The following is a 22,540-nucleotide window of genomic DNA, read 5'->3' as shown; positions in this document are numbered from 1 at the left end:
AAGAGTTTTATGGTTTCAGGTCTCACATTTAGGTCATGAAAGAAATTGAAGAGGATACAAAAAAAGGGAAGAGTTTTATGGTTTCAGGTCTCACATTTAGGTCATGAAAGAAATTGAAGAGGATACAAAAAAAAGGGAATATTTCATGATCATGGATTGGAAGAACAAATATTGTTAAAATGTTCATACTACCCAGAGCAATCTTCAGCTTTAATGCAATCCCTGTCACAGTGCAAACAGCATTTTTCACAGAACAAGAACAAATAATAATAAAATTTGTTTGGACCCACAAGACCCTGAATAGAAAGGCAGTCTTAAAAAGAACAGAACTGGAGGTATCACAACCCCGGACTTCAAGAGGTACTACAAAGCTGTTGTAATCAAAACAGTATGGTACGGAAACAAAAACAGACACATGACATAGAGAGCCCAGGAAGAAACCCATGATTATATGGCCATTTAATATATAACGAAGCAAGAATATACAATGGAGAAAAGACAGTGTCTTCAGTAAATGGTGCGGGAAAAAACAGACATACCCAAGAACGAAACTGGACCACTTTCTTACCTGTACACACAAAAAAAGTAAAAATGGATTAAAGACTTAAATGTGAAACTAATTTCACCAATTAGGTTTTAAAGAATTAGTTCACTAGGTTTCCGAATTAAAATGTTAAACAATAGGCATTCCAAAACATGGTATAGAATACATGCAGAGACAAGAAGGCAGAGCAACACTGAAAATGTCTTGGGAACTTTAGTTGGCCTTAGGTTCTAATGGGTATATCTCCCTCCCAAAGTTCAGCCCTTCTTTATGCACCCCCTTAAGAGCCATCAGTGTCTTCATACACTCCTTGCTTCTAAATACCTCTTGCTCTGCCGTCTGGGCAGGTTGCTGTTTAAACGGGAACTATACTAAATACCTAACACTTACCTCCGTAGTATGACTCAGAATAGAAAAACAACAGTGAACATGTACTGAGTACTGGTCATTGTTCTCTGCTACACCAAACTGTCTGTGCTTAAAAATCCTATGAGGTAGTTGTCATGGAAATAAGGTGGTGGCATTGCCCTCCAGCCAAAGACCAGCCAAGTGAAGTTGAAGAAGTTGCTTGTTACAAGGGAGAGTACACACTGTGACAAAACCTGGGCTGTCTCAATAAGCAGGTCCTAGGACTTATGGGATTTGTGGGAGGATTTAGGAAGCAGGGCTTGGCTCAGGACTGAGTGCTGTCAGGAAGTAGGGGGGAGTTTTATGATTGGGTATCTTCATTTAAGACTCATTTAGAGCGAGGGAATACAGTGAGGCTAAAACCGTAGTTAATAAAGCAGCAGCAGTCACTCATGGGGGGATCGTTGGTCATTTTTGTGATTTGGACAGTGCTCATGGTTTTGTCTGTGTCTAGACATGATCATGGAGTGGTCTTGTTTTTGTTTTGATGTTAGTGCACTAGAAATGGCTTATGTTTAACAAGAGAACACCAAGACACAGCTGTGAGTGCCAGGCCACTCCTGGAAATATCGAGGCCAAGTTGGCAGTCATGTGCCAGCTTCCAGATGTCAAGAACTGCTTCTGTCTGTCTCGGGGGCGTAAAGAAGTTGATGAGCTAGTCCAGAGCCATACAGCTCGAGAGTTAGAGAACCACAATGTTAATGCTATATCTGGTCCCAAAGCCCAAACGTTTGACAAAGATTTGCTCTCATTTGGTTTTCATGAAACATCTGTTTTCATCCTCCTGGATTTCCCAGAGGAATCCTGCCAAGTTTCCTGTCATATTCTGTGGGAAATTGGACTGAATCTTGAAAACAACATTGTCCATTGACTTCAGCAAGACTCCAAGCCTGGTGTGACACTCTGTTTCAAGTACAGCCTCTTTCCCTGCACCTTCTGTGCCTCGGTCAAGCATCAGATCGTGTTTAGGTACTCATGTTTACATTCACAAACTCCTCTAGTGGGTGATCTCCAGCCTGTAGCTCCAGATACTGTTTGACAGAAGTGTCCCGAGGTTAACAGAGCAAGCGAACCCCTCTTTAGAGAAAAGTATTCTTTTTTAAGTGGAAGAAAGTGCTAGGGATATTCCCCCCAGGGATATAGTGGTGCAGACAGCCTATGGCAGGAGATGCAATGGAAAGCAACAGATTAAGGACACCAAACATACTGGGTCCCATGTGAGCTCTGCTACATATCAGAAAAGTATTTTACTTATTTCACTTAGCATAATACTCTCTAGGTCTCAAAGGACTCCATCTCATCCCTTTTTATGGCTGTGTACTATTCCATTATACATACATACTTACATACGTACATTGTGTGTGTGTGTGTGTGTTTCTGTTCACATCTTCCTTATTCATTCATCTGTCAGTGGACACAGGTTGCTGGCATATCTGAGCTATTGTACATAATGCTGCAATAAACAGGCATGCAGATACCTTCTCAAATTAATGTTTTAATTTTCTTTGGGTAAGTAGCAAATAGTGAAATTACTGTATCATAAGGTAGTACTGTTCTTAAGTTTTGGAAGAATCTCTATACTGTTCTCCATAGTAGCTGCCCCAATTTACATTCCCACTAGTGTGTGAATGTTCCTTTCCCCCTTCATCTTCTCCAACATTTATCGTTTATCTTTTTTTATTTAGGCCATTCAGACAGATGTAAAGTGATACCGTTTTGTGCTTTTGGTTTACATTTCCCTGATGAATAGTGGTGTGGAGCCTCTCTTTATGTGTCTGTAGGCCATCTGTATATCTTCCTTGGAAAATGTCTATTCAGGTCCTCCATCCCTTTTTTAATTGGATTGTTTGGGGTTTTGAGTGTTGAGTTGTATAAGTTCTTTATGTATTTTGCACCAAACCCTTATAGGATATATCATTTGCAAATATCTTCTCCCATTCAGTAGGTCGTCTTTTTGTTTTGTAGATGGTTTCTTCACTGTGCAAAAGCTTTTTATCTTGAGGTCCCACTGGTTTATTTTTTGCATTTGTTTGTCTTGCCTTAAGAAACAGAAACATGTTGCAATAATCAATGTCAGAGAGATTGCTGCCTGGGTTTTCTTCTAGGATTAGTACGGTTTCACGTCTAATATTTAGGTTTTTCATGCATTTTGAGTTTATTTTTGTGTATGATGAAAGAAAATGGTCTGGTTTCATTCTTCTGCCTGTAGCTGCCCAGCTTCCCCAGCACCATTTAATGAAGAGACTGTCTTTCCCTATTATGTATTCTTGCCTCCACTGTCATGAGTTAATTGACCACAGAAGTGTGGGTTTATTTCTGGATCCTTTATTCTGTTCCCTTGATCTTTGTGTCTATTTTTGTGTCCATACCGTACTGTTTTGATTACCACAGGTTTGTAGTGTATCTTGAAGTCTGGGCTTGTGATGTTTCTAGCTCTGTTCTTCTATTTCAAGACTGCTTTGGCAATTCAGGGTCTTTTGTGTTCCATGCAAATTTTAGTATTATTTATTCTTGTTCTGTGAAAAATGCTGTTTGCACTTTGATAGGGATTGTATTGAATCTGTAGATTGCTTTGGGTAGTATGAACATTCTAACAACATGAGCATGAGTGTCTTTGCATTTATTTGTGTGATCTTTCTTTCATCAGTGTTTTATAGCTTTTCAGAGTACAGGCCTTTCACCCCCTTGGTTAAGTTTATCCCTAGTTATTTTATTCTTTTTGGTGCACTTGCAAATGGAGTTGTTTTCTTAATTTCTTTTTCTGCTACTTTCTTACTAGTCTTATTAGTGTATAGAAATGCTGGTTATTAATTTTGCATTCTGCAACTCTACTGAATACATCTATTAGTTTTTGGTGGAGTCTAGGGTTTTCTATGTTATAGTATCATGTCCTCTGCAAATAATGAAGTTTAACTCTTTTTTACCAATATGGATGCCTTTTTTTCTTTTTCTTATCCAAGTGCTATGGCTAAGGCTTCTAGTCCTATGTTGAATAAAAGTGGCAAGAGTGGATGTCCTTGTTTTGTTCCTGACCTTAGAGAAAAAGCTCTCAGTTTTTCACCATTGAGTGTGATGTTAGCTATGGGTTTTTCATAGATGGCCTTTATTATGTGGAAGTATGTTTCCTGTATATCCACATTGGTGAGACCTAGTTGGTAATTTAAACATTAGGTAAAATTCTTTTTTAAAATATTTATTGAAAATGATAAGATTCCCTGGAAACCCAATGACCAGAGCCTTTCACTATTACTCTAAAGCTGGCTCCTCAGTAGGGTGACTTCTAGCGGCAGTCGGCCTCAAAGTGTGAACACTGAGTTCCACAGACTCAGGTAATGCAGAGAAGGTCCAAGGAAGGTCACTGTCCCTCCACTAGGTCTTCCTTCATGAACAGGCTAAACACTTTCACAAACACCCTGCATGTCCAGATTGAGACTTCAGTGGAGAAGTCCACATAAAGCTCATACGACCACTCTACTTCATCCCTGCCTTGCCCCAAACCTTTAGTCGTTCTCCTGGCCCCATGGAGACACTTCCCCAGCCATTGACTTTAACCCATGGTGTCTCATCTCAGTGGACTCCTTTTCCCTGTGGGATCCTGCTTCAGCTCTATCCAGGGGCACCTCCTTGTTTCACTATCGCCCATTTTTTCCAGCTACTAGGCTCTGCTTCTACCATCCAACACCATCTGAGGAAGGCTTATATTTAAGACCAGCAAGGGCTGACCTCGAGAAGCAAGTGAAAATGTTGTATTTCATACATTTGAAATAGCCGTTCTGTTGTGACCTTTCTGACCCCGAGTGCCTGCCACCAGTGGTCTCTGAGGAATGACTCCATGCCCTCACAGTTGTGACTAAAGTGTCTGGAATCTGTTGGTGGTTAAAGCACAGTTGTTCACATATAAAGAATTCTGCCACCTCTCTTCTTTGATTCAAACAAATCTGTGACCCTTTCAAGCAAGAGTATAGCAGAAACATCCTTCTCATCTCTGCTCAGCAGAAGGGCGGGATCTTGGTACAGCTGAAGCTAACACTGTTTGAGCCAGGCACTGAGAGAAATGTCGTACGTGCATTTTGTTCCATTTGTTTTTCATAGCAATCCTCTGACGCTTACCCGTGCACAGATGAGTTCAGTGCAAAGCCCCAGGTAGAGCTAGTCTGTCTTCTGAGCTTGTTCTAGAAGATGATCTGCTGTGTCCCCATTAGGTCATATTGAGAGGCCTCTCATTTGCAGGAAAAGGCTATCAGAATTACCATCCTGGCACCCTTCTAGATGTCAAATTTCACATTAATGCTTACCCGTATTAGTCATGTTGTATCATACTAAAGAGTGGTTGTCTTCCTTCACAGTTATGAGGAGCTTGCAGCAGTGTTTGGGACCATTTAATATCATTCCACGCATCAGGAAAGAGTCAGTGGAGAATGACAGGGAGTGGGAGGGAAGTGGCTTTGTTTCCCAACTACTGATAGCTTTGATCTACCCCCAACCACAGCAGAGAGGACATAACCTCCACCTGAAAACTAGGGGACATCTGTTCCTGAGAAAAATGTGGACAGGGAAGCAATGACATTCTTATTCAACCTTTGATCAGATATCTCCAAACATAGTGTTTGCCATATGTGAGCAATTAACTGAAAAACACTATAGGTCTAATGTAGAAGAAAAAAAACAACAACAAAGGACACCAGCAAGATTTGGGCATACCAGAAGTGAATAATGGCTGACGAGTTTACTTTTCAGTGACAAAAATCAAATGAGTCTCTGGATTTCTACTTTGAGTGGTATTCTATCTCTGACTCCATTGTGTGTTGGATAGTGTGGACTCTTCTAAGGCAGTCTGCATTCAAAAGATGAGCTCATCTTGGTCTCTGCGTCCCAGTGCTGGCAGATGCGAGAGACACGTATAGAGGACAGTTAGCGCACTGACCAGTGTGAGCGCTGCCACTGATACTGATCACGGAGAACCATGCTTGTGACATCTTCCAGGTGGGTCTCTCGGCATGGCCATCTCCAGGTTTTCTGCTCCATTAGCACCAGAAGAGAGATTTATGTTAAATTCATGGGCTCAAGATCAGAGGGCATGAGGCTGACCTAGAGCTAGGCTCCTGAATTCAGAAGGGAACTTGTTTTCATCTTTCTCCACCATTTACTCATTTCAAAGGCCAGGCATTCATTCTATAAACATTTTCCAGGCAAGTACCACAATCCAGCACTGGAAAAAAATAAATAAATAAGAAGCTGATATAGTGTCTTTAGAGACTACAGAGTCACTTAGGGGAAACAGACAGACGTATACAATTTTTTTTAACTATGATACAGTATAAAACACGCCCCATTAGAAATAGGGACCAGGTATAGTACTAGACAAAGCGGAAAACAGGTTGACCAGAAAAGGCATCACAGAATTAATAATAATAGGTACCGTGGATTGACTTCTAACCATGTGCTAAGTGGGGTTATTAGCATAATGGTTAGGCATGCAGGCTTCTGAGTTAGACCCAAGTTCAAATCTCAGCTGTGTCATTTACCAGTGAGAAAATCACTATCGCAGCCTCCATTCCCCTGTGTAGAACGAGGATGAACACTGTCTACCAGACCCACTATCAAGGTGGAAGTCACCCGGTACGTCCAACACATGGGGCTGCCAGAACGAACTACATACGTGGTGGCTTCAGAGAGCAGCAACGCACTTACCCAGGCACACTGCTGGAGGCTAGAAGTGTGAAGTCAAGGTGTCGGCAGAGCTATGCGCTCCCTGAAGGCTCTAGCGGGGGAATCTTCCCTCACCTCCTTCTAGCTTCCGGGTGTTGCCGGCAATCCGTAGCGTTCCTTGGCTTGTACTGTGTCGCTCCAATCTGTCTTCACATAGCCATCTCCCCTGTGTGTCTGTACAAATTTTCCTCTTCTATAAGGATGCCAGTCATACTCGATTTAGGACCCACCATAATTCAGTATGACTTCATCAGGATTGCAGCAGCAAAGACCGTATTTCTCAAGGTCACATTCACGGGCTCCAGGTGGAAATGCATTTGCGGGAGGGGCACTATTCAACACAGGACACATGTCAGCTAAACACTCCATCAGTACTGGCTATCAAAATTATGATTATTATTAAATTCTGACAGCAAACCTTAGAGATCAGCATTGTCCTCGCTGCACAATAAACTGAAATGTAAAAATTAGGTAATTTACAGGATTGCAAGATTAAGATTCAAATGTGCCTTGTCTGAATTTAAAATCTAGGAGGGACAGGGTGCCTGGGTGGCTCAGTCAGTGAAGGGCCCGACCCTTGGTTTCAGCTCAGGTCGTGATCTCGGGATTGTGAGATCCAGCCCCTCATTTTCTCTGTGCTCTCTGTGGGGAGTCTGCTTGAGATTCTCTCTGTCCCTCTCCCCTGCCTCCCCACACTCACACTCCTTCTCTCTCTCAAATAAATAAATTAATCTTTAAAAAAAAAAAAAAGATAAAACCAGGCAGGGTCACTAGCTACCGTCATGCAGAAGCCGAGAGGAAGTCATCCTGTCACACAAGCAAGTTCTCCAAGCAGCACTAACTGGGTTGATAGGGCATGGAAAGGGGGATGAAGGTGGGCAAGACATCGATGTCCTGAATCCCTAGAGGGCAAGGCCGAAAGACCCTTGTGGACTTGATGAACCCAGCCTCCTCATTGCTCAGGGGAGTAGACAAAGACTGAAAACGGGATGATTTCCCTAAGGCACTGTGTCTGGTTGGTGTAAAATTTAGACTTCTATCCACCATCTTTGGCCTCAGGTCCAGCACTGCTGTTTTCTTCCCCCCTTCTCTCCTTCCCTCCACCGGCTCCCTCCCTCCACCGGCTCCCTCCCTCCCTCTCTCTCTCCCTCCCTCCCTCCTTCCCTTCCTCCCTCCCTCCTTCCCTTCCTCCCTCCCTTCCTTCCTCCCTCATTTCCTCCCTTCCTTCCCTCCTTCCTTCCTTCTTGATGGTGGCCACAGGCAAGGCCAGAGAACATGGGCCCCCTGGAGGTCAAGGAGGCCCTGATCTTGGGGAGAGCTACTTACCCACATGGGAGCCAGAGCTCAGTTTCTCCACCTCCCACCCCTACCCCAGACAAAAAGCCTGGTTTCATACCTGCTAAACCAGTATAAAAGTTGAGATGCTCAAGTGAAATGCTCAGGGCTTCCCTGGAGAAGATAGCATGGCATTGTTGATTCAACCTGCAAAAAGGTACAAAAGCGTGAAGGTCAGATGCAGAGCTGAATGTTCCTGACGCCCTGGCAGCAAAAAGTGGGGTGGGCTCTGTCTTCAATGTTAAATGAGATTAGCAACCACTGGAGTTACCCTAGACAATTTTTTGAAATCTCCGATATTGCTAACCACAGAGGAACATATAAGTCTTGTACCTGGCTCCTGCCAAGGCCCAGGGACTGAACGCCCCAGGTCCCTCACCCTGTCTTCTGTCTTTACACCACAGTCCAGGAGACCTTTCCAGTTCAAGCCTGGTCATGCCCCTACCCTCATTGCCCGCTTCCCCATAACCTTCAGCATAAATGTTAAGCTGTTTATCCCAGCTCGAAGCCCCTGAGGATCTGCTATCTGTGTCCCTACAGTTTTACCCAGCAAAACATATTTACACACTCACACATGTTCTCCCTAGCTCACTCTGCTTTAGCCTCTCAGCTCTGATAATATCTCACCACCCCAGGAGCCGTGGTGCCTTTGTACGTGCCTGACACGCCCCTTCTGCTCTGCCTCCACCCACTTTATAACCTCTAATTGCCCTGAATGTGTTTGTATATCCAGTGCTACGAAGCTATACTGAAGGAGTACTTGCACAGATGCACAAAGATAGATGCTCAAGGATGCTCATTGCTTTATGTCTTGCATTAGAGAAAAATACGGCAAGTCTATCTGTAGGTGAAGTAGCACGTATGCCTCATTCTGTAGCCACTGTGGACTAATAGAATGAAGCCAGGCCCATGTAGATGCATGGGGAAAGACCTCCAGGACATACTGGAGGAGTCCTAGGGGGTCCTTTGCAGCAGGTGACGTCTTCTGTGTTCTTGAGTAGTGTCTTCGGGGGGGGGGGGGGCTGGAGGAAGGGTTAGGAGGGAGTTTAACATCAGTGGACTCAGGTGTCCCTAGCACACCCATCCCTGGGTGTTCAGATCACAGAACACGCATCCTTGTGCTGTTTGTGTATGATCATGTGTTACTGTGTCGCTGTCATCGACCGAATGAGAAAGCACCTGTAACACTCACAAGGTGAGCCTGGACGCAGATGAAGCTGGCGCTCCTGTGCTCTGGGTGTATGCCATCGAAGGTCAGAAACCTGCGTTCACATTCTTAACCTGTTGCTGGCTAGGTCTCCCACTTGGGGCAAGTGTCTTTGCCTGTGTGCCTGAGCTTTCCCTCCATCTGTGCACCGCGGGAAGTGGAAGAAATCCTGTCTTCTCTGCGTCGCAGGAGTGTACTGGTGCATTCTTCTTGAGGCTAGTGCTAGGTTCGTAGGAGTCACTTCTTGTGTATTGTTAACAAATTATTTGTGTGTGCCAAGTCATAGGCGCCATTCTGAGCCTTTTAAATGTCCTGACCATTTTAAAAGCATCTAGCAGGTGTGTGGAATAAGGACTCTTAACTCCGTTTTGTAGAAGGAGAATGAGACCCAGAGATTATGTGTCTTGTCCAACAAAATCATGCAGATAGAAAGCCATAGAACTGAGCATAATTCCAGGCAGTCTGACTATTATGGAACCTGGCCTGTATCCTGGCCAGAAAACCAAGCAGCCCTGGAAGACCTTGGAGAGTCGGACGTTTATTTCATGCCAGCAGGCCCCGAGGAGAGTAATCTCTCAAGGTCTGAGCCCCAAGCACAAACAAAGGGGACAGTTTGTACACTTTTACTTCTGTATCAGTGCCACTCTTGTGGCCGTGGCCGGTGGGGCAGGGGAAACCTGGAATGGCCCTGAGCCGGGACTGGGATTCCCTTGCTGGATTGGTCGGCCACCTCAGAACCCAGATCTTCCTTATTATTCCCCCCTCGATGCCCCTTTAAACACCTAGTTTAGAGGACATCATCTTTATCATCTACGGGGCAACAGTGAGTAAGGCGCAGCTGGAGTCTGATCTTGGCAATCTGGGCAGTGTGGACTTGGTAAAGGCATTAAAAATACAAGGACCAAATGCTACTATGAGGAGGGGGCCGATGAGGAGGAAGAGCCAAGGGAACCATTTGCCAGTAGTGGCAATGCGAGAGTTTGCCCCCCCTGCCAGGTCGGGCAGGCTAAAGGCAGTGAGGAACAACACCCCAGGCAGCAGAAGACCAGGACTGACTGGGCTCAGAAAGACCGTAGTGAAATGCACTACTACTAGCAGAGGGCCAGCAAAAGTGGAGGGTCCCCGGCTTAGTTAGAGGGTGCCATCGCGGCTAGCTGGACCGCAGATCCAACCTGTGGACAAGGAAGTATAGTACAACACCCTGTGGTCACCCAAGAAACAACAGTAATGGCAAGTCTCTGGGGGAAAGTCCAGCCAGAAGGGGCAACAGAGGCAAGTCTGACCCCTAAGATGATGGATATCGTGCCGGTGAGAACTAGGGAGCACAGCAAGCAGGTGTCCCTTAGTCGGTGGGGTCTCGTCGGAGGCAAAGCTGGAGTGGGTGTGTGGGGTTTGGCTGACTTGCCATTGCTCTGGCTCTTTGTCCGAGTGATGGGCTTTTTTTCACTCTGGATTGGTGGACCCACAGGTGACACAGGAGACCTTAAAGGCAGTAGGGGTGGTTAGAACAAAGAGTGAGGCCCTGTCCACTGTGGTTTGAGGGGGTCCCTTTTCCAGTCTTTGACCCACACTGAGTCTCCTGCCTGGAAGGCGTGCGCACATGGGACCCTGCGGAGACTGGGGCCTCTCAGTGGTGCGACTTTGTCATTTATTTAGGGTGGCCCCCAGGCCTGAAGTTGTTTTTTTATTTCTTTTTCTCCAATCTGATGTAAGTTTCCTGGAAGACTCCCCAGGCACAGGGGAGCTGGTCCATACACTAATTCGAAAGGGGAGTAACTTAGCGTCCCGGGTGTGCAGTGGGCATGCAGGAGGGCCAGGGGTGGCAGATCTGGCCTTGGGAGGCTAGTCTCCCGACAAAACTTTGCTAAGGTTCCCTTGAGGGTGTGATTCATTCACTTTACTTTCCCTGAGCTTTGGGGCCGGAAGGCAGTGTGCAGCCCCCAAATGATGTTGAGAGACTTGGTTAAGACCTGTGCAGTGTCTGCTACAAATGCGGGCCCATCGTTACCGTGGATTGTTAATGGCGGGCTGAACTGGGGCATAATCTCCCATAAGAGAACTTTGGCTCCTTCCTGGCTTCACTCTCTCCTGTTCGGGAAGGCTTTGACCCATCCAGAGAATGTGTATACTATTTTTTAAAATTTAATTTTATTTTTTCAGTGTTCCAGCATTCATTGTTTATGCCCCACACCCAGTGCTCCATGCAATCCGTGCCCTCCTTAATCCCCACCACCAGGCTCACCCAACCCCCCACCCCCTCCCCTCCAAAACCCTTAGTTTGTTTCTCAGAGTCCACAGTCTCTCATGATTTGTCTCCCCCTCCGATTTCCCCCAATTCACTTTTCCTCCCCATCTCCTCATGTCCTCCGTGTTATTCCTTATGCTCCACAAGTAAGTGAAACCATATGATAATTGACTTTCTCTGCTCGACTTATTTCACTCAGCATAATCTCCAGTCCTGTCCATTTTGATACAAAAGTTGGGTATTCATCCTTTCTGATGGAGGCATAATACATATATAGTATATATGGACCACATCTTTATCCATTCATCTGCTGAAGGGCATCTCAGCTCCTTCCACAGTTTGGCTACTGTGGCCATTGCTGCTATGAACATTGGGGTAGAGATGGTCCTTTTCACTACAGCTGTATCTTTGAGATAAATACCCAGTCGTGCAATTGCAGGGTCAAATGGTAGCTCTATTTTTAATTTCTTAAGGAATGTCCAGAGTGGCTGTACTAGCTTGCATTCCCACCAACAGTGTAAGAGGGTTCCCCTTTCTCCACATCCTCTCCAACACTTGTTGTTTCTTACCTTGTTAATTTTGGCCATTCTAACTGGTGTAAGGTGGTATCTCAGTGTGGTTTTGATTTGAATCTTCCTGATAGCTCATGATGATGAACATTTTTTCATGTGTTTGTTAGCCATATGTATGTCTTCTTTGGAGAAGTGTCTGTTCATGCCTTCTGCCCATTTTTTGACGTGATTATGTTTTTTGGGTGTTGAGTTTGAGGAGTTCTTTATAGATCTTAGATATCAGCCCTTGGTCTGTAGTGTCATTTGTGAATATCTTCTCCCATTCTGTGGATTGCCTCTCTGTTTTGTTGACTGTTTCCTTTGCTGTGCAGAAGCTTTTTACCTTGCTGAAGTCCCGAAAATTCATTTTCACTTTTGTTTCCTTTGCCTTTGGAGACATGTCTTGAAAGTTGCTGTGGCCAGTGTTGAAGAGGTTACTGCCTATGTTCTCCTCTGGGATTTTGATAGATTCCTGCCTCACGTTGAGGTCTTTCATCCATTTTGAGTTTATTTTTGTGTATGGTGTAAGAGAATGGTCGAGTTTCATTCTTCTCTACATAGCTGTCCAATTTTCCCAGCACCATTTATTGAAGAGACTGTCTTTTCTCCACTGGATATTTTTTCCTGCTTTGTTGATTATTTGACCATAGAGTTGCGGGTCCATATCTGGATTCTCTACTCTGTTCACTGGTCTATGTGTCTGTTTTTGTGCCAGTACTATGCTGTTGTTGTAGTAAAGCTTAAAATCAGGCAACATGATGCCAGGTTTTTCTTTTTCAACATTTCCATAGCGATTCGGGGTCTCTTCTGGTTCCATACACATTTTAGGATTGTTTGTTCCAGCTCTTGAATAATGCTGGTGGAAATTTGATCAGGATGGCCTTGAAAGTATAGATTGCTTTGGGCAGTATAGACATTTTAACAGTGTTTATTCTTCTGATCCATGAGCATGGAATGCTTTTCCATCTTTTTCTGTCTTCAATTTCTTTCATGAGTGTTCCGTAGTTCCTGGAGTACAGATCCTTTACCTCTTTGGTTAGGTTTATTCCAAGGTATCTTATGGTTCTTGGTGCTATAGTAAATGGAATCAATTCTCTAATTTCCCTTTCTATATTTTTATTGTTAGTGTATAAGAAAGCAACTAATTTCTGCATATTGATTTTGTATCCTGCCACATTACTGAATTGCTGTATGAGTTCTAGTAGTTTGGGGCTAGAGTCTTTGGGCTTTTCCATATAAAGGATCATGTCATCTGCGAAGAGAGAGAGTTTGACTTCTTCTTTGCCAATCTGAATACATTTTATTTCTTTTTGTTGTCTGATTGCTGTTGCTAGGACTTCTAGTACTATGTTGAACAACAGTGGTGAGAGTGGGCATCCTTGTGTTCTTTATCTCAATGGGAAGACTGTCAGCTTTTCCCCACTGAGAATGATATTCACTGTGGGTTTTTCATAGATCAATTTTTTGAAGTTGAGGAATGTTCTCTCTATCCCTATACTTTGAAGAGTTTTAATCAGGAATGTGTGTACTATTACTAGGAGACATCTGAACCCCTGCTCGGCTGCGAAGTCTATTTCTAGCTCTTGAAAGGGGTTACTCCCATCCCCCTGGGGGGGCCTGCAGAGCAGGCTGGGCATTATTTTTTAGCACATGTTACACACCACTCACTGGTTGCTCAGCACAGTGCCAGCAGCTGGCGGATGCAGCCGTGCTTCTGGAGAAGGGCCTCTAATGAAGTTTTTCCCAGGTGGGTGAGTCAGTGGTATTTCTTGACTAGATGCCCTCCTGTTGCTGTTGGGATGAAGATGTGCCCGTCTAGCATCACCCATCACCCCTTTTTAGTCAGGGTGGCCCCTCAGCCATGGCCCATTTTTTTCCTCTTAGTGTAACTGGGCGGAGGGACTTCTGGGGGTGTCAGGGCCATGGTGAGGGAAGGAGCTCTGTCTGTGTCCTTACTGGCTGCAGTCTTGGCAGCCTCGTTTGCCAGATGATTTCCCCCATGCTATAGGGTTGTCTCCTTTCTGGGTTCCCTTACAGTACAGGACTGCTGCTTCTCTTGGAAGCCAGATGGCTTCAAGGAGTTTTAGTATCTCTTCTTTGTTTTTGATAGCTTTTTCTGCACCAGTTAGGAGGCCCCTCTCCTTGTAGATGGTCCCCTGTAGACGCACAGTAGGGAAGATGTACCGAGAGTCCGTGTGGATGGTGACCCGCTTGCCTTCACTGAGGGTGAGGGCTCGGACTAAGGCGTATAGTTCAGCCTGTTGTGCTGACAGTCCAGCTGGTAATGCCTTAGCTTCTAGGACTTCAGTGGTCATGGTCACTGCATAACCCGCTTTCCGGGCACCCTCTTGTGGTAATTGCTGCCATTGCCGAATAGCGTGAGCTCTGGATTCTTTATGGTTTAATCCTGTAAGTCTGGACGGCTCACATAGACTTTATCAGTTACCTCAGAGCAGTCATGGTTTTGTTCCCCCTCTTCCATGGGGAGAGGGGTTGCTGGGTTTAATGTCCTAACTGTTCCGAGGGGGACCCATGGATTCTCGCAGAGGAGCCCTTGGTACTGTGCTAGCCGGGAGCTGGAAAGGAAGTGGTGCCCCTGTGTGTTCATAAGGGACGTAACTGCATGAGGGACCTGGGTGTTAAGTTCTTGTCCCAGGGTGAGCCTGTCTGCCTCCTTAATGAGTAGGACTGTGGCTGCCAGCGCCCTGAGTCAGGGCTCTTTGACAGATATGCAGCTGGCCATTGTCAAGGCCCAACTGTCTGGGTAAGTACCCCGAGCACTATCTTTTTTTATGTACAACGAGATTGAAGGGTTTTTCTATATTTGGTAGGCCTAGGGCTAGAGCCTGCCCAGGGCAGCCTTTATCTCTGTGAAGGCGGCTTCTACTTTCTCAGTCCAGGCAGGGGGTTTTCGATTTGGTCCCCCTAAGAGATCATGGAGGGGTCTTGTTACTGCTGAGAACCCAGGAATCTGGATGCAGCAGAATCCTGCAGGCCCCAGGAATTCTCGTAGGCCCTTTTCTGGGGCTGTGGCAAAGAGATGGTGGCTTTCTTTCTCTGGCCCTAGTTCTCTCTTCTCTTGGGTGAGGAGGAAACCGAGGTATCAGACCTGTTGTTGGCAGATTTAGGTCTTCCTCCCTGAGATTCGATATCCTGAGTTTGACAGGAGCTGTAGGCGATCCTCTGTGCCTTGTGTGCAGTCACTGGCAAGGAGGTCATCCACATCCTGGAGGAGGGCTCATGCATTTGGGACGACTGGGTGCAGGGAGGTGGCCACCTTGTTGATGGGCAGAGGTCTTGACCTGGTCGATATCCCCTCCTGGCTTCTTGACCAGCGGGAGTGGGGTATGCCAGGCCGACTGGCACTTGAGCAGGATACCTGCTTTTTAAGTCTGGCCAGGTGTTCTTGAATGCCAACGTTAGCTTCTTGTGGGAGGGGATATTGCCTTTGCCTCTGGGGTTGGGCTCTCGGGATCAGTTCAACAATGATAGGGGCCCGATTCTGGGCTAGTCCAGGTGGGTTTTCTTTAGACCATACTGAAAGGAAATATCTTTCTGAAGTACCTTTCCATACTGAAAGGAAGTGAACCTGAAATCCGGCAGGCCATTCGGCTCGGCCTGGCCACAGAATAGCCTCCATTCTTTTTCCCTTGGTGTGGTAATTGCTAGTACCAGAGACCCTGTCTCCTCTTGCCCTGGGTTCATTCGGAGGCTGCTGTGCCTGGTGGGCTGAAAGGTTATCTGAACCCCAAGCTTGGAGATTATGCCTCAGCCCAGGAGGGGGATGGGGCAATAGATATAGAGGAACTCATGTTGGACCTGGTGGCCCCTGAGTTTACACTGATGAGCCTGGCAAATTGCCAGTGTCCTCGTAGCCCCAAGGATGATCGCAGTCCTCTTGCTGAAAGGGGCCATTGGGGAGGTGACAAGAGAGTGCTCGGCCCCAGTATCAATCATAAAAGTCACTGGTTGGCCCCCTATTTTTATTCTGACCATGAGCTCATGGAGGCCAAGGAGGAGAGAGCCTGGTTCCCCTCAGTCTATTTCTGCAAGGCCTATGAGGTCCCCCTTTTTCAGGGAGCCTTTCCCCAGTTGAGACATACTTTATTTTAATGCCCCTTTTCTTTACAGTAGGCACATTGATCCCTGGCCAAGGGGGTTCTGGGTTTCCCCCGTTTGGTGGTTGGGGCCTCTCCACCCTATAGACTTGTCAACAGGGCCACCCTGGAAACCCTTTCCCAGAATGAACAGGTGGGCTTGTATGTCTACTTGAAGGGGTCGGTGGTGGAGAAAGGTTGATAATACATCATGGAACGGCCGGGCTGGACTGCCGTGTCTTTATGGTGCCACTCCGGTTCTTGCTTTTCTTGTACTGGCATTTGGAGGGCGCTTGGCCCGGCCTGGAAAACAACCTGGCTGCTGGTCTTAGAGAAAGTAGATCCTCTGGGCCTGGGGCGCCGGGGGGACTGATGGCGGTGGAGCGTCTGGAACTAGAGGAGGCCAGGTGTAGATGGCCTTGGGGGTGCGTACGGAGGGGACAGGATCGGACAGGATCGGTTTAGCCTTGGGATCTCTGGCTGGGGCTTCTGTCGGTCTTTTGGGGCCACTTGGATGAGGTGATTAAGACCCCGGCCCATCCCTTCCGAATGGCACCCAGGGGGTAGGGTCTGGGCCAGTCCTAGCCAGGAGTCAATGTACAGAAATTGCGTGTTTTGGCGTTCCTGTTACAACGAACCAAACCGATGAGTCTCTGGGACAGCTAATGTCCCTTTTGAAGGCCATCCAGCATTGAAGGTGGGTCATTCTAACTCACATAGGGTTCTCAGTTTGCCAGGATGCATTTTAACTCCATAGTCTTTTGAAAACCCCTTTCTTGGATTTTGATCCTACAGTCTGGGACTGTAGTTTGACTCTGCCTTGGTCCCATAGTGATGTTCCCGTGTGTCGCCAGCACGGAGACAAAGGGTGGGTGTCCCTGCAGAGCAGAGACCAGGCACATGCTCGCCTGTCTGCCCTCCGGGAGGAGACCTATGTGCCTCTTGGCCACCGCGAGTCCATATAAACCCCAGATTGGCACCCCAAGGGCTCACTTTAGACCTTATGAGCTCACCCCGGAGCAGGTCAGGGCCCACTTGGACTCCGTGCGCTTCTGGGGGCCCTAAGGGTGCCGCCCGTGGAGCCACGGACTCAGGCCGCCTGACCCCCCAGGTCAAACTGCACATCCCCTCACGCTTTCACACCGAAGTTCTTACAGTTCCTCCCCCCAGGCCCTGACCTGTACAATTCCTTTCCTTTCGGAAATTCTTTCCTGCCCCCCCCCCTTCGGGGGGGGTTCCTCACCTGAAGGACCCCCCCCCCCCCCCCAGGAGTCCCTACCTGTGAGACCTCTGAGAGCTGTCTGGGAGGAGATCAGTCTCCCTTCCGCCCTGACGGGGTCCTGGGGCCCCGGGCCTCGCCGGAGCCCGACGTCGCGACCAGGTCCTCACCTGCCAAGTCTCCTGTGAGTCCGGGCGGGAATGGCGAAGCGGCCCGGCAGCGCCCCGCGCGGGAGGCTGCCAGAAAGCAGGCAGCGCGCCTTCTTTACGACCCTCGTGCGTCGCCGCCGCAAACCGGTGGCCACGATGGTGCTGGCGTGGGAGCCACGTGTTGCGAACCTGGACTGGGTCCTGGCCAAAAAAAGCCAAGCGGCCTTCAGAGACCTTGGAGGACCGAAGGTGCATTTCATGGCGGTGGGCCCGGGAGAGAGTAATCTCTCAAGGTGTGAGACCCGAGCACAAAGGGGGTAGTTTATACACTTTGACTTCCATATCTGTGCCACTCTTGCCGCCACGGCCAGCAGGGTGGGTGACAGAGAACAAGGAATGGCCCTGGGGCCGGGACTGGGATTCCCCTGCCGGATTGGTCCGCCACCTCAGAACACAGATTTTCCTTATCATGACTTCAGAATCCATGATCTAAACCATTCCATGAAGCTGCCCTTAAAACCCTACCTTTATATTGCTGGGTGATGTAAGGATTCATACGGAAAAAATATTCTAAGGAAACGAACCTGAAGATCTGGTATGGAAAATGGAAGCAGGGGCGCCTGGGTGGCTCAGTCAGTTATGCGTCTGCCTTCCGCTCGGGTCCTCATCCTGGGATCGAGCCCTGTATCAGGCTCCCTGCTCAGTGGGGAGTCTGCTTCTCCCTCTGCCCCTCTCCCTGCTCATGCTTACACACACTCTCTCTCTCTCTGAAATAAATAAAAATGGAAGTGAATACGGAAAAAATTATGATACCCCCAATGCAAAATGGCAGGCCACAGTTCTCCTTAAATATTGAAGCACTTTTATACAGCATCACTTCTATATCCCAGACTGTAACCGTATCCACACACTTTTGTGTAACAGCCGCAGGAGATGAAGTCCCCAGGACCGCACTCTTGCCCGTCTTTTTCCTCTGAAACGGACACCATCCGTTGTATGCGGCATCGATGCTCTTTCTGTTTTAATCCCACAGATGAAAGAGCTCGGGGTCATCTTCTACAACTGCAGCTGCCTGGTCCTGGACTTACAGAGGATATTCGCTCTGTACAGCTCGTTAAAATTCAAGAACAGAGTGCCTCAGACCTGGTCCAAGAGGCTCTATGGCATCTATGACAACGAGAAGAAGTTGCAGCTTCAGTTGAACGAAACCAAATCTCAAGCCTTTGTGTCGGTGAGTCCTTGCCCTCCCGCTCCTCCTTCCTCCCAAGCTGGAACGTTCGAGTATGATCCAGGGCCGGGCCATCCTGAATTCTCCACATCAGTTCTGTCCCATCCCTCGAAGAGGTAAGATACGTGCTATCAGACTCGGCTGTCCCCAGTGAGGGGAACAGTGATGAAGGTTAATGCTCATTCCTAGCTCCCGCGGTCACTGTGCTCCTCTGCTCTAGCCACGGAACCCTCCTTTGATGAAAGGAGTCTGAGGGAACCCCATCGTGTAACACAGATAAAAGGAGAGCTGTGTGTACGTCACTGAAGCTGAGGGCAGGGCACGGCACAGCCTCCGGCCCCTGACTACACTGAAAACCACCACCCATCCCCCACATCCACCCCCCACCCACCACAGCTGCCCCACAGTGTCACTGGGAATGGGCAGTGTGACTCTGTGCCTATAGCCCTGCTCCCCAGTCTTTAATTAAGAACTGGCTGGGGCAGGGGCACCTGGGTGGCTCAGTCATTTAGATGTCTGCCTCCATCTCAGGGTCTTGGGATCGAGTCCCGCATTGGGCTCCCTGCTCAGTGGGGAACCTGCTTCTCCCCTCAACTCCCCCCCCCAACTGCTGTGTCTCTGTCACAGAAAAACCTTAAAAAAAAAAGGACTGGCTGGGGAGTACGTTTAAAATGCAAATGTAGAGCCCCCTACTCCTACCCAGGATCGAAGCACTGAACTGGGGTGAGACCTTAGAATTTTGTTTTGAAGCAGGCTCCACAGCTCATCCTAGTGCTCAGATAAACTGCTTAAAACCATGCTCCTCATTCAACACGCTCATCATCCTTTTTGCGGATCAAACCCAAAGCACAGTCTGAAAATTTAGCCAGGTAACAATTGAGACAAAAGAGGGTGTTTTTTTTGTCTTAACAAATTCATATAAATACAAATAGCAGAACACAGACTGCAAGACTTTCATCAAACCAAGCTATAAAAAAAACTTTTCTTTTTAAAATATGCCGCAGACCACAATGCAGTCGCACGTAGCGTATTGCATGGGGCGTTCTACGAGCCTACAATCATTTCACGTATTCCGTTCCATTTCTGCTCAAGACAACCCTGTAAGACGGGAAGGCCAGCTCGGATTCTGAATTTGTAGACGACTAACAATAGGAAATTGGCCAGGGAACCCTGAATCCAGAAGGTGACAGGGTGACATGACAGCCCAAGGGACATTTGCTCAGCCCGTAGAGCAGATGGGAAGCAGGAGGGATAGATGAATTCTCAGCAGATTTCACACAGTTGCTGGATGTTGAATCTTGGAGCTAGGTGGATGTGAGTTTTGTGTACATTTATATTCTGACTCTTAAAAAGCTGGGGGAGTCCCCCCTTGTTGATCCCAAAGTTACCATACCTGCCCCAGGGAGAAGGCCAGACCCTTAACAAAATCTACTAAGACGAAGGCCTTTGTTGTATTCTAGGGCAGATTTGCCAGTTGCTTTTTATTAAATGATTTGCCCCAAAATAAATAGAGTTTTGAAATATGCCTTCAGGAATAGCCTTTTAAACTGTATAATGCCTCTGCTTTCATTTTTCATATTATCACTTTATCTTCTATTTCCCATTACTATCAAGCCTACCTTTGAATTCCAGTCAGACACATGTTAACTGAACACGGTTTTTGCAGAGACATAAAACCTTGCAGGTAAAAAATAAAGTCAGATCTCCCCACCACTGGAATTCGTAACATTTGCCCAAAGCTCTTTGATCTCACCCCTAATGTAGCATTTATCACATTCTCATAACTGTTGGTTTATTGATCATCGCTCCCACTATTTAAAAGGCTCCAAAGGCCATATACAGGGCCATCTTCATCATTGCTATTCCCAGCACATTACTTACAGCTCCCTAAAAGCAACAATAAATGTGGGATTGGTTTTATTAGTAATAATTTTAATAAAAAGTTCTAGGATGCAGGGGCGCCTGGGTGGCTCAGTGGGTTGGGCCGCTGCCTTCGGCTCAGGTCGTGATCTCGGAGTCCTGGGATCGAGCCCCGCATCGGGCTCTCTGCTCTCTAGGGGAGCCTGCTTCCTCCTCTCTCTCTCTGCCTGCCTCTCTGCCTGCTTGGGATCTCTCTGTCAAATAAATAAATAAAATCTTTAAAAAAAAAAAAAAAAAAAAGTTCTAGGATGCATATAATTTTCTGAGTAATACATGCCAAACAAATGTCAAGGCAAATTTATTGAAATTCAAAGCATTTGTTATAAAATATCTTAAAATAGTATATTTTTTAAAAAGATTTATTTATTTGACAGACAGAGATCACAAGTAGGCAGAGAGGGGTGGGAGGAAGCAGGGCTGCCTGCTGAGCAGAGAGCCTGATCCCAGGGTTCAATCCCAGGACCCTGGGATCATGACCTGAGCTGAAGGCAGATGTTTTAACCCACTGAGCCACCCAGGTGCCCCTAAAATAGTATATTTTTATAATCTCACAGTCCCAAGACTAAGTTAACACACGCACACACAAATATTATTGAAGACCTTAAGAATTACCATTCCCCAAATTAGATTTGGGATGATTAATAAATTAGCATGTTATATATAAATTTTAAGTTATGATATAAATGTGGATTATTTCTAATTTTCTCATGGAACACAAGGAAAGGCCTGGCGAGATTTCACTCTGTGATCTCTAACCACTTGGAGCCACATGGTTTCGATTTATTTACATTCCCCATTGAAGTCAGAAACAAGAACCATAGTTGATTGTGTTTTGGTCTTATCTTGTAGATTTCTCTTTAGAACCTTTGAGATTATAAATTTGCTTTCCAAGATCAAGACTAGTTGGTTCAAGGTCTGTTCTTTTTAAGATTTTATTTGTGAAAGAGAGCATGAGCAGGGAGCCCACTGTGGGACTTGATCCCAGGACCGTGAGCCTATGACAGACGCTTAACCGATGGAACCACCTAGGTGCCCCTCAAAGTCTGTTGTTACGGATCTGGGTGCTAGACAGATCTCATTTCTCGTTACGGTTTCATTCACCCATCCAGTCCTGCAGACTGAGATGCGTTTAGTGAGTGAGCGCAAACATTAAGCAGAACGTGGTGCTGTGAAAAATACCCCGCTATGTTCCCTTACTTCGTTGTTAATTACATTTGAATAACTTTGTGGAGAGATGCTTTACATTCCATGAAATTCACCCTTTCCAAGTATATGATTCAGTGGGTTTTAGTGTGGCCAGAGCTGTGTTTACATATCCACTGTCTCATTTCCAATATTGTCATCACCACACCCACTGGGGTCACTCTCCATAGTCTCCTTCCCCCAGGCCCTGGCAACCACTCCTCTACTGTCTGTCTCTTAGGGTTCTCCTCTCTCTAGCATTTCATATTAGTAGAATAAGACAGGATATAGTCTTTTTTTTTTTTTTTAAGATTTATTTGTTTGCGAGAGAGCACAGGAGGGAGCAGAGAAAAAGGGAGACAGACTCTTGCAGACTCCCCACTGAGCCCAGAGCCCAACATGGGGCTCAGTCTCATGACCCTGAGATCATGACCTCAGCCAGAATCAAGAGTTGACGCTTCACTGACTGAGCCACCCAGGCACCCAACAGTGTGTCATCTTTCATAATTGACTCCTTTCTCTCAAAGTCTGTTAATGTTACAACATGAATCAGTACATCCCTCCTTTTTTATGGTCAAATAATATTCCAGGTATCACATTTGGTTTATTCGTCCATCGACTGATGAACATTAAGGAGTTTCTATCTTCTGGCTCCTGTGAAGAGTGCTGGTGTGAAGCTTTATGTACAAGGTTTTATTGGAACACCCGTTTCCAGTGTCTTGGGGTGTAGACTCAGGAGAAGTACC

At 46.6% G+C, this 22,540-nt stretch overlaps 1 protein-coding gene across 1 annotated transcript in view; it reads left to right on the top strand.

The window, feature by feature from the left end:
- Nucleotides 1-22,540, top strand: part of LOC111150878 (phospholipase D family member 5) — a 378,454-nt gene that overhangs the window by 327,938 nt on the left and 27,976 nt on the right. Inside the window, exon 6 of the mRNA XM_022508546.1 lies at nucleotides 18,498-18,695. Within this exon, the coding sequence (XP_022364254.1) occupies nucleotides 18,498-18,695 (198 nt within the window). The remainder of the gene's footprint in view (nucleotides 1-18,497; nucleotides 18,696-22,540) is intronic.

Source organism: Enhydra lutris, unplaced genomic scaffold (genome assembly GCF_002288905.1).
Source record: "Enhydra lutris kenyoni isolate GAN:26980312 unplaced genomic scaffold, ASM228890v2 scaffoldscaffold24, whole genome shotgun sequence".
In the NCBI taxonomy this organism is placed as follows: Eukaryota; Metazoa; Chordata; class Mammalia; order Carnivora; family Mustelidae; genus Enhydra; species Enhydra lutris.
The sequence above is the reverse complement of the archived record's forward strand: the minus strand, read 5'-3'. Positions and strand labels throughout refer to the sequence as shown.